General features: G+C 61.3%; 1 protein-coding gene across 1 annotated transcript, besides 8 other annotated features; it reads left to right on the top strand.

Annotated features, from left to right (window-relative positions):
* Positions 1–35: part of a sequence feature (haploid, Esmeraldo-like haplotype) that runs on past the window's edge.
* Positions 36–54: a sequence feature (haploid, non-Esmeraldo-like haplotype).
* Positions 55–12,225: part of a sequence feature (areas not merged during assembly with more than two copies in the genome that could not be assigned to a particular haplotype) that runs on past the window's edge.
* Positions 558–10,895, top strand: Tc00.1047053506683.180 (dispersed gene family protein 1 (DGF-1), putative; the record flags this gene model as incomplete). The annotated part of the gene is made up of 1 exon (XM_814289.1): positions 558–10,895. The coding sequence occupies one exon, from the start codon at positions 558–560 to the stop codon at positions 10,893–10,895; it is 10,338 nt and encodes a 3,445-aa protein (XP_819382.1).
* Positions 5,406–5,450: a microsatellite.
* Positions 11,072–11,092: a sequence feature (AT_rich).
* Positions 12,066–12,225: part of a mobile genetic element that runs on past the window's edge.
* Positions 12,066–12,225: part of a mobile genetic element that runs on past the window's edge.
* Positions 12,218–12,225: part of a sequence feature (AT_rich) that runs on past the window's edge.

Here is a 12,225-nt window from a genome sequence, read left to right as displayed (position 1 = left end):
TGATCGCGCACTAAGGATGTTGGTCGCGACGCCGCCATATGGTTGTTTTTCTTGTCGCTTGTGTGGCTTTTGCGGCATCAGGACTGCTCTGTGGTAGAAACATTTGGTTGCAGGAGCGGTGCCAATGGTCATGTGTCTTTTTGCCGGGTTTTTGCCACTCTGCGCGGTGACTGTGTGGGGTTGTGTGGGGCTGCGTGGGCGGGCGACGGTTTTACTGATTTGATTGTATCTGCGCGGCTGTGTCGGTGGCTGTGCTGTTGTGGGGATTGTATGTGACCGGATGCTTCTGCGTGCTACTGTGTCTGGTTACTGTTGCTGCCTCTTCCTTGTTTTGCCGTGCAGATAGAGATACTTTGGATTGACCTGCACAACTATCGTTTCAAGGTGTTAGGTTTTACTCGCAGCAGGAGGATTAGTAGTAGTAGGATATCAATCTATCGGAATAGTGTCATTGGATTTGCCATCTGCAGAAGGGGATTTTGAAGGCAGGAGTTACGGTCGACGAGGCGAGTGCGACACACCACGACAGCCCTGTTGATACCTGTTTGGGTCGGTGGATGTGGTCTGCGGTGGGTGCGTGTCCGCGCAGCCGGCACCGTGTGCGGTGCAGGGCCATTGCGGCTGTGCGTGTGGCGCTGCTTGTGGCGTTGGCGCTGGTGTCGTTGGCGGCGTGTATGCCCGCGGTGCATGCGGTGGTGTTGCGAATGCGGGGCGGCACGGTGGACAGAGCCATCACGGTTGGCCGCGCCGTGGACACGGTGCTGATGGATGGCGTGTACATGACGAACGGCGTGGCTGTTGTGTTCGACGTTGCGGCGATGCTTCCCGGCCCTCTGCGCATCGAACTGAGGAACTGCGTGTGCGACGGCGGTGCGCAGATCTACGTGCGGGGCTACAGCGGCGAGCCGGCGAGTGACCGGAGCCTGGAGGTGAGCGTGAGCGGGCTGTCTGGGAGCTACTGCTCGCTTGTGTTTGTGCACAACCTGCCGGCACACACGAACGTGACGGTCCGTGACTCGAAGATTGTGACGGCGGGGCCGATGCGCTACTCCCAGCTGAGTGGGCTGACGGACGCGGTGGCGTCGCCGCTTGTGCTGCACGCGACGTCGCTGTTGCAGTCGCAGCTGCGTGTGAGCAACACTGTGCTGAGGTCGTTGGACGCGGGCGGGTCGGCGGTGTACGTTGGCGGCGACGTGGACCTGCTGTCGAGCGCGGTGGTGCTTGACGGCGTGTCGCTGGAGGCGTCGGGCGGTCCGACCGCGTCCGCGATGCATGTGGCGTCCTCGTCGATTCTCAGTCTGCGGAGCCACTCGGTGTTCTCCGTGACGAACGTATCTGTTGTGAGCAGCGGCGGCGGAGTTGCGCTTGGAGAGCGCCTCGCGGTGTTTGAGTCAGTGCTGCGCTTCGTGGGCGTCGAGGGGTCTGTTGCGTCGTCGCTGGTGCGCTGCGACGGTGGGACGATCGGTGTCGGCGGGTGGCTGGAGCTGCGCGACGTGTGGGCGGTGGGCGAGGCGTCGTCGGTGGCGTCGCTGTCGGGGGTGACGCTGAGCGGCGGTGCCGTGTCGATTGCGCGCTGCGCTGCCACCGGCGCGACGCTTGTCTCCGGGCCGACGATCACGAGCGGCGTCGTGTCGGCGCAGTGCAACCGTGCCGGCGGCCGGGTGCTGCAGAGCAGCGGCGACTACCGCATGGCTGGCCTGCCCTCAGTGAGCGTGGTGCCGTGCGATGGCTGTGCGGCTGCGCTGGCGTGCTTTGGTGCGCTGACTGCGTCGTTCACCGAGTGTGTGTGCAGCTGCCGTGCCGGCGGCGTGGGCGAGGCGTGCCTGCCGTTCGACGTGCCACCTGCGAGGGCCGGCGGTGCGCAGGGCTGCGTGAGTGCCGTGACGCTGACGGAGTCGGTGACGGTTGGCGGCGGGCGGGCGACGGCGTGCTTCGACTCGGTGGTGTTCAGCGGGTCAATCACTGTGACGGTGGACCTGCGTGTGATGGACGCGTTCGCTGGCGCACTGAACGTGACGCTGCGCCACTGCGTGCTTGCGGGCGGCGCGCAGCTGCGGATTGGTGGCCTCAGCGAGAGCACGGCGCGCCTGATGCCCCACGCCCTCGTCAACATGACGAATGTGACGTCGGTAGAGGGAACGGTCGTGCTGCATGGCGCGATGCCGCTGCACTCGAGTGTGCTGCTGGCGAACTCAACGCTGCGTGCGACGGTTGGCGGGTCGCAGTACGTGCCGACGACACCTGGCCATGCGGGATTGAGGTGTGGCCCCGCGCTTGTCCTGGACGGCGTCCGGCTTCTGTCGACGCGTTTTGTTATGACGCGGTCGGCTCTGGTGTGTTGCGGGCGTTCGTGCGCCGCGATCCTCGTCGAGCGCGGTCTTGGCGTGAACCTGTCCAGCGTCTTCTACATGGACAACTGCGTTGTTATGTCGAGGACGCACGTGATTTACGCCCTTGCGTCGGACCTGCGCGTTGGCGGCGGCTCCGTGTTCTCCATACAGAACAGCTCGTGGAGTGCGCCGAGCAGAGAATACTACAAAGGGGCGTTTGTGTTCAGGGACGTTGTTGTGGATGGCGGCAGCGTGCTGCAGATTGTGTCCAGCACTTTCCGTCTCGGCTTCGCCATGCTCATGGCAACCACGCTGACCGTGACTGACGGCAGCTGGCTGGTGCACCGCGACAACGCGTTCCGCACCGCCTACGTTGTGTACGTGGTCAACGGGAACGGCATGGCGTTCCGCGATCGGAGTGTGTGGTCGATACTACACAACAAATTCATTTACGGCGCTTTCTATTCCTTTACATATATGACAACCAAGTGGTCACCACCATCCGACTCGCGCCCGATCATCTACGGCGTGTGCAACGAGGCAAGGGGCTCACCTGTGACGGATTACGAAGAAGACCTCAATATTGGAGTGCCTGTGACGGTGTTGGACTGTGGCGCGTGCACCATGGACGCCGTGTGCTTTGCAGCAAGGACGAGCAGCATCAGCGGCTGTGAGTGTGTGTGTGCCGCTGGCGGCCACGGTGACATGTGTCTGCCAGCTGCGGTCCCGGACGGCCTTGGGCCGCTCCCGCTCCCTGAATTGAAGGACACGGAGGTCCGCTGCGTGCACGGTGGCAGCATCAGCTCCGTGGACGTTCCTGATCCCGGTGTGCGTGGTCTGTGCTTCGTCAACGTGACCTTCACTGCCGCGATTGTGCTGGACCTGTCGTATTTTGCCGCACCACAGCAGACACTCAACATCACGCTGCTGCAGTGCGTCCTTGTGGGCCTGTCGATCAAGGGGAGTGGTGCGCGCGTGCACGTGAACGTGACATCCTCGATGCTGGATTCTGGAGCGTTGGAGTTTAGAGGTGATTTTGTGGCGAGCTCCCAGATACTGGTGGTTGGTAGTACGCTTGTGACGACGTGGAGCCACGCCATTGTCTTTGTGGATTTCTACTTCAGTACGAATGTGACGCTGTTGCTGCTTGACAACCGTATCGAGGGAAATAGTTACGCAGTTTATTTTACTGATGCTGTTTTTGTTGATGGTGGCGGGATCATTGTGAAGGGAAATACGCTGAGGACAACGGAGAATAACGGTGCGGGATCATCTGTTTTTGTTTCCGCTGTTAATGTGAGGAACGGCGGCTACTTTGACGTTGAGGACAACTCGATGAGCGCGGTCAATGGCGTTTATCTTTATGGGGACACCACTGTGAGCTCTGCGGGGCTGCTGAGGGTGGCGGACTGCACCTTTGTTGAAAGCACGGAGGTTCCGAATTCCGCGCTGTTGTATTTGTCTGGCTCTGTGACACTTCAGGGGGGTGCGCAGTGGCGTGTGGAGGGCAACAGTGTGGGTGCAGCCTCAGTATTAACTATTCCGTATTCCTGGCAAAAGATCCAGCTGTCGGACAGCGGCACCACTGTGACGCTTGCACACAACCGTCAGGTGGGCTCGAGGGGTTCCTTTGCTAACTTTTTCCCGTCGATCTCGATTGTAGCGTCACCCGCGCGGTTTGTGGTTGAATGCAACCTGCAGGGCGGTGAGGAGGTGTCGTATGACGGTGTGTTTCCGGAGGACGTGGTGGTGTTTAGTTGTGGCACGTGCAACGACGACGCGGCGTGCTACATGCCCGGGACGGAGTCGGTGGACCGCAGCTCGTGCTCGTGCAGCTGCAAGGACGGATGGCGTGGCGCGTTGTGTCTTCCCTTCGAGGTGCCCGACGCGGTTGTGCCGCCCGTAGCGGAGAGAGCTGTCGACGACGACACGAGCTGCGTGGTGAACCAGACGCTGAAGAGCCTCACGCTGAACATGTGGAAGACGCACCACTGCTACGTGGGTGTGAAATTCAGCGGCGTGGGTGCATTGCTGACTTTTTCCCTCAACAGTATGCCGCTGCATCTCCCCATCAACATCACGCTCACCGGATGCACATTCCGTGAGGGTGCCGCGCTGCAGTTTTTTGGTGGCACTGAGGTGGCCGAGTCAGCCGGCGTCCTGATCCGCGTGAGCCAGACGGTGATGCGGTCCTCCGTTGTTGTATTTGCACTCGCCCTCCCGCAGCACTGCGACATCGCCGTCACGGAGGTTGATGCGTTACAATCGTCTGCAGTCCAGCTTTTGGGAAATGAGATTAAAACGCTGAGCGTAGTAATGCTGCACGAAGTCGTGTTGACTGCGTCCTCGCTGTTGGTCAGCAACGTCAAAGCGCGTGCATTGAAGTACGGTGCGTTTGGTTTGTACTCGACTGGGACGCTGACGCTGGAGCGTGGCAGCTCTCTGTACACGCGGTACTGCAGCTTTGATGGATACACACACCTGTTGTACATGACTATCCTCAGTGTCTGTTATCACTCAGTTTTTGCGCTGCTCAACAATACAATGGCCTCCGGAACAAGCCTCCTGTATCAGCACCACGGTTTCAGCGTGTCGGATTACAGTGTGTTGCGTGTTGTGGGGAACAGCGGTTCCGTGGCCTGCGCCGTCTATGCATACAACTTGTGGACTGTTGAGCGGTCAAGCTGGTTGGATTGGCGCGACAACGACGTGGAAGTGGGTGCGATGTTTTACGACACTGAGTCCGCCTTTTTGATCATTGACGGCAGCAGTGTGGTGACGCTGACGGGCTGCAGGATGGGCTCGACGGGGCTGTCAGGGCCTTTGCTATCGCAGGCTGACGCCGGCTACCGGCTCGTTGCTGGGTGTCTGACGGTCGCAGGACGTGTGGTGACGACGGCGGCTGAACTGGAGCTTCACGGCATCACCAACGTGACGACGGTTTCTGTTTGTGGGGAGTGCACGAAGGAGGGCGACTGCTTTGCTCCGCTGACGACGGGAGTCGGCGACTGCAAGTGCCAGTGCGCTGCTGGAGGGCACGGCGATGTGTGCGTCCCGGCGCCTGTGCCTGCTGGCCCGCCAGCGCCACCACCACCGTCACTGCCACCGCCACCGCCGCCGATTGGTGAGTGCATCATCGACATGGAGTACCCCGAGGTTGCGCAGGCAGTGGGCAGCGGACTGTCGTGGCTGTGCTACCGCAACGTGACGTTCAGCGGGGGCGGCATGAGTCTGACGGTGCTGATTGGGGCAATGACGGGCGACGTGGCGAACGTCACGTTCGATGGATGCACGTGGAGGGACGGTGCCGTGCTGCTGCTGTTGGGCAACGCGTACGCCGCTGTGGGGTCGCTGAACGTTTTTGTCACCGGCAACACGTTTGATGACGCGCTGCTCAGCCCGGAGGGTGTATTTCCACTGCACACGAACATCACGATCAGCGGGAACCGCTTCACGGTCACGAGGCTGATCCGTCGGTCGGGTTTGGGTCTTAGGAGCCCATCGTGTGTTGCGATGAATGGAATGGCGATCACGAAAGACTCCGCGGTGGTGTTCAGTGGCAATGTGTTTCAGAGCGTGACGGCATTGTCAAGCGCCATTCGAGTTGTCAGATCTGCGCTGAGGGTGTCGTGGCACTCCGTGTTTGCGGTGGTAGGCAACACGTTTCATATGGACGGTGGTAACGCTACGGTGATATATCTTGAAGGGTCTTTCCAATCCTCTTCGCTGAGTGTACTGAACAACTCTGCCGTGGTGATCCGAGGCAACGTTGTGTCGAGGTCGGTGAGTTACTTCATGTTGTTTCTTCGGGCATTACGTGTGGAATCCGAGTCAGCGGTTGTTTTTCAGGGCAATGACATGCAGGGAAGTCGGGCTGTGTTCTTCACCAACTACTATACCTGCGTTCACTACGACTCCTGGCTGCAGTTGAGCGGCAACCTCTGCCGTGAATCCCCATCGGAAGCCTTTGCTGTTTTAAGACCCACAGTGAATCTCCGCGACTCCACGGTGTCTGTGTCCGGCAACCAATTCATGTCCAGCGTGGTCAAGCCGACAGTGCTATGGATATACTCAGGGTCCCGCGATCTCACAAACGGAGCGGTTGTGGCCGCGTGCAACACTGTGAACGGCGGGGAGGGAGTGAAATACAGCATTCCGTCCGTGTACAATGCCACCATCCTGACCTGCAGCGACCCATGCGCCCTCGCGGCTTCGTGCTTCCCTGCGTACACGACGACGGCCTCGAGTGATGACTGCGCCTGCACGTGCGTGGAGGGCGGCCACGGCGATGCGTGCCTGCCCGTCGCTGTCCCCGAGCCACCGAGCACCGACGGAGCCGACTTGTGCTTGCGGGACGTGAGTGTGGGTGTGGAGGTGAACGCCGGTCTCGGGACGTCGGTGGTGTGCTACGTTGGTGTGACCTTTGCGGCGGACGTTGTGGTGGAATTGGAGTCGATGTCAGGGAGCGTGCGCAACGTGACGCTGGCGAACTGCACGTTTGTGCGCGGAGCGAGCCTGTACGTTGTCGGGTGGCTGTCCGACCCGCCTGCTGGCGAGCGCGTCGATGTGTTGATCCGCGGGCTTGAGTCGCGCTCCGGCGGCGGCGTGGTGGTGGCGAACCGATTTCCACCGGGCTCGCGCGTCACTGTGGTGGACTCGGTGCTGATTGCAGAGGCACGTGTTGCATACCGCGGCGTCTACGACTTTGGCGACGCCTCCGCGTGCCTCGTGCTGCACAACGTGAATCTGACTGGGAGCGTGCTGACCATTGCGCGCACGCATGTGGCGGCGGTGTTCCGCGACGCTGTTGGCGTGTTGGTGGTTGGCGGCGTGGCGCTGCAGTCGCGTGGTGCGCTGTACGTGGACGGGCTGTCGGTGCAGACGGCGCTGGGGCTGTGCGTGTCGGTGGAGGGCGGTGTTGCGGCCAGCGGCGGCTCCGTGGTGGCGTTTGTTGGCAGCGACTTCCTGCTGTGCAAGCACACGGTGTCTGTGCGTGGGGCTGTGAGCGTGTCGGGCTCCTCTGTGGTGCTTGTGCGGAACGACTTTTTGTCGACGGAGGACTACGCGGTGGCGTTTCATTCAACGGTGAGTCTGGCCGACGGGTCAATGCTGCTGGCGAAGGACAACGTGCACGACGGCGTCTCGAGGGAGATGCTCCACGCCGCTGGCGCCGTGACCGCTGTTGGGAGCACGCTGAGCTTTCTGCACAACCGAGTGCTGCTGCCGCGGATGCTGTCGCTGAGCCTGTCGCTTGCGGCTGGGGCGCATTTGAGGGTTGCGTGCAACGACGCTGGTGGACGTGTCCTGTCGACGGCGGAGGAGTACGCTGCGGCTGGTTTTGGCGACGCTGGGAGCATCGGCGTTGCTGGGTGCGACGACTGCGACAGGGACACGTACTGCTACGCGCCCGGGACGGCGTCGGCGAGCATGAGGAACGGTGTGTGCGTGTGCACGTGCGGCAGTGGCGGGCACGGCGAGGCGTGCTTGCCTGTGGGTGCTCCCGAGATGCCGCCTGCTGTGGGCACTGCGTCGAGTGTGTTTGTCCGCGAGGGCGTGACGGTGCGGTCGGTGTTCGTTGTGCCTGCCGGTGCGAGCGAGGTAACGCTGCGCCACGTTGTGCTGGACGGCGTGAGTCCGGTGCTCCACGTACCGTGGATGGCGCGGGACGGCGTGCGGATCGTTGTGCAGAACGTGTCGCTGCGTAACGCCGCCGTGCTGTACGTGATGGGCGGTGGATCGTTGCGCGGTGCGGGTGCGGCGGGGAGCGACGAGGGCGGGCCGGTGGAGCTGTCCGTGTGCGATGTGGAGGCGCTGAACGGTGCGCTTGTGCTGACCGGCACGTTCCCCGCGGGGTCCGTGCTGACGGTGACGGACTCCCTGCTGGTTGCCGCGAGGTCGACGCCGCTTGTGTATCTTCCCGGCTCGCGGTCCTCGCCGTACGCACCGGTGCTGGTGCTGTCGGGCCTGCGGCTCGTGCGGTCCGTGCTGTTTGTGTTCGGCGTTGCCCTCGTGACTGTGATGACTGGTGGGCGGACGGTGCTGGTGGACGGCGCCGTCCTGGAGCTTGTCGGTGGCGGTGTCGCGCTGGACGCGGCTGTGCTCGGTGGCGAATATGCGTTGTACGCGAGTGCGCGCGTGGTTGCGTCTGCAGGCGCTGTGCTGCGTGTGTCGGGGAGCCAGGTGTACGCCGCGCATGGGCTGGTGTTTGACAACGGGGTGATGGCCAACACGTCCGCCGTCGTAGTGAACGACAACTTCGGTGCGCTGACCGATGGCGCGCTGCTGGAGCTGCGGGGGTCGGCGTCGTTTGTGTCCGGGTCGTGGCTGTCGGTGCGCGGCAACAGCATCAGCGGCAGGCTCCTTTCGCTGCCGTCGTACCCGCGCAGTGCGGAGCTCGTGCAGAGCACGCTGACGCTCCACGGGAACGCTGGCAGCGGGCCCGTTGTGATGGACGGCACCGTTGTGCTTGGAGGCGCCGGCCGGAAGTTCGTTGTGGGGTGCCTGACGCTCAACGGGCAGGCGCTGCAGCCGATGGACTACAGGTCCGCCGGCATCATCGGGGAATTCCGCCCCGTGGCGTGTGGCGTGTGCGACGCCGACGTGCGCTGCTTTGCAGCCGCGACGAGGGCGATGTCGGGGTCGTGCGGCTGCCGCTGTGCTGAGGGCGGGTACGGGCGCGACTGCCTGCCGGTGTACCTGCCGCACGTGGACGGGTGCAACCGCACGCCTGGCATGCCGCCGCTGAGCCACACGGCGACGCTGACGGAGACGCGCAGCCTGACACCAACGGGGACGCCGAGCCTGAGCACGGCGCACTACAGTCTGACGCAGTACGGGCCGACGGAGACACTGCAGGTGACGGAGACGGTGGCGCTGTCGCCCACGCGGGCCTCGACGGCGTCGGTGAGCAGCACGCTGTGGTGGAGCGACGTGGCGTGCCCGACGCTCGCAGTGACGACGACGGCGGCTGGTGGGAGCCTGACGCAGAACGACATCCGCGGCGGTGGGAGCGCCGTCCCGACACGGCTGATGGTGGCGCTGCCGCCGCCGTTTCGGTGGGCACGCGATCCGCAGATTGGCACGCACCTGAGCTTTGTGCCGGTGTCGACCGCGCAGCCGCGCGGGTTTGGTGGTCCGTGGGGAGCGATGCTGAGCAACGCGACGTGGGTGCGCAACGCGACGAATCCGTCCACCGTCCTGGAGCTGGCTGTGCCCGTGCACCGCGGTTACTTCATTGGTGCCGACGAGACGATATTCATTCGCTGCGACGCTGCGGCGGTGTCCGGCGGCTGCAAGGGTGTGCTGCTTGGGTTCCTCACGATCAGGTCGAACACGCTGCCCGCCGCTGCCAGCGCCCTCTCGGCGATCACCAGCGTTGTTGCGGGTGCGGCGGCTGTTGCCGTGGTGGTGACCGGCGGTCTGGGCACCATCCTGGAGATGCAGGCACTCGGCGTGTTTGCGAGGATGTCATGCGCTTCGGCGCAGGAGCGTGCGAGCACCGTTGCGCTGCCGTACTTCCTGTCGGTGTTCGCTGCCCTTGACCCGCTGTGGATGGTGGTGGGCAACGCGCTGCTGGCCGCTGTGTTTGGGTGCGTGCACTACGGTGTGACGGCCGCCTTCCAGCGGTGGCGCGGCGTGGACGCGACGAGTGCGTGGGCGGCGATGCGCTTCCCGAGCCTGACGTACGTCGTGGCGCACGCGATGCATCTCGGCATCCTCTTCGGCTCGGTGCTTGCACTGGCGATGCCCGGCGCCCGCGTGCAGCACCGCGTGATTGGTGTCGTTGGCGTGCTGTACGGTGTGGCGTTCCCTGCTGGTGTGTGCTACTTCATTGCCCGCCACGTGGGCGCGAGCTTCACGAGGTACTGGCAGTTTTCGAGGAAGCCGTTGCACGAGCGCCTGCTGTACCCCGTCGGGTATTGGCACCCTGCGGCGCAGCAGCGGATGTACGGCGGCATGCTGACGAGCATGAGGGGCAGCCATGTGTACTGGTGCGTGTTCCAGCTGTCGGTGCTGTGTGTGGTGGGCCTGATTGCGGCTGTGCACCCGCCCGTGGGAGGCTGCCACGTTCAGTACTTTTGCATGGCGGCTGTGCTGCTTGCGGGTGCGGGCGTGGTTGCCTTCACGAACATGATGCGCTCGGCCTTCCTGACGGTGATGCGCACGGCGAGCTTTGTGCTGCTTGCGGCGTTGTGCCTGGTCAGCGCGGCCAACCACCTTGTGCCAAGCGACGGCGGTGCGAGGGCGTACGCGGCTATCGTGCTGCTGCTGACCACTGCGCTGCTTGCGATCACTGTGTACAGTGTCGTTGTGTGGCACGCGGAGGACCGCCACTGGCAGGAGCTGCGCGAGCCGCTGCGTGGTGGGCTGGAGGCGCTGCTGCGCGATGACGGGGAGAGCGACGAAGAGGCGCGGAAGCCGCACGAAATGACGTCATCGTCGTACGCCTCAGGCACCGCCGGCGCGTCGTCGTACCGACCACCCGCACCGCCGTTGCAACCCATGACTAGTGACATTCGCTCAGACGCACAGAGCGTGTTCGACGGTGCATCCATTGCAGGCTGAATAATTGGTTGTGCTACGCCGGAGAAGTAGTGAATTTGTGCTGCTCAAGAAATTGGGCGCAGTTTTTTCTTGGGTTGGAAAGTGTCTGCCCAAACAGTACCTCCACGTGGCGAAAATGTACGAGGCTCCTCATGGATGCGGTATAACGTAGGTGCTTTTGGCAATGTGTTTACTTCTTTATTATTATTATTATTTATCGGATGCTTGGTCGATTGAGTCGTTGCTTTTGTTATTTTATTTTTGTCGATTTTGGCAAAAACGGATTATCGAGGTATCGCGCTAGCCCAGGACGGCTGTGTCACGGGTGTGTGTTGCACGCTCGCCGCTGCGGCGCCCTCTCCGGATTTCGGGGCTCTTATTCAGATTTTTACTCAGTAACGAGGAGTTGTTCTACGATGGTGGCTGTTTTGCGGAGCACTGAATTTATTTGGGAAACAATAGGGATAAAAAAACGATAACGCCCTTCTGTGGCTTTCAATAAATGAAATTTTGACGTGTGCGTTGCTGGTCGATGAGGGAGGGCGTGGGGCCACTGCTGCTGCGCACCACAGCCACCCGTCGGACTTCGCAACGGCATTTTCGCTGTTTTTCTGTGCATTGTTTCTATTTCTGTGTGGGTGCCTGCAATGACTCTCTCTCCTGCTCCCCGATGACTGTGTGGGAGGGCGTGCCTGTTATTCTTGTTAGTTATGATGTTGTATAAAGTGCGGAAAAAAGAAAAATGAGCGGAAAATTGTTTGGAATGATGCATTTCTTTGCGTGTGTATTTTTTGATATGTTTTTTTGATTACTCTGGTGGTTCCTCTTGTCTCTCTTTACGTTGTTCCACACGTGTCTCAGTGTTTGCTTTATTACGGCCACACACGTGTATCTTGAGTCGCAGATGTTTTTTATAGTTGACGCCATTTTCTGTTAGACGCCAACGCGGCCACGTTTGTCAAGCATTCACTCTCCACAGCGTGGTGCCTGATATTTTGGGGTCGTCGCAGGTTTAACGCCGGCACCACCGCCGCGGCACTCATGGGAAATAAGGTGGATCACGGGACAGCGAAGTAAATTTTGCTGCACATGTGTCTGTTTTATTTGTTCTGATGAGTAGGTCTTCAATTTAGAAGAAGAGGGATGAACACTGCACGATTCCCTGTCTTGGAGGAGTTATTACCTCATTTTTTATTTTTGGTATGATCGCGGGAGAGCTGGCGAACTTAATTAATTTATATATGTATCCGGGTAAAACGAATGCACTTCTTTATGACACTTTTCTGTCCTTCGAATTTTTGAAGGCCACGACTTTAGGGGATTTGGGAACCGGTAGCGGCCGGATAATTTT

The sequence above is a fragment of the Trypanosoma cruzi genome, genomic scaffold (assembly GCF_000209065.1).
Source record: "Trypanosoma cruzi strain CL Brener 1047053517141 genomic scaffold, whole genome shotgun sequence".
NCBI classification, from domain to species: domain Eukaryota; phylum Euglenozoa; class Kinetoplastea; order Trypanosomatida; family Trypanosomatidae; genus Trypanosoma; species Trypanosoma cruzi.
This window is presented reverse-complemented; position numbering and strand designations above follow the sequence as displayed.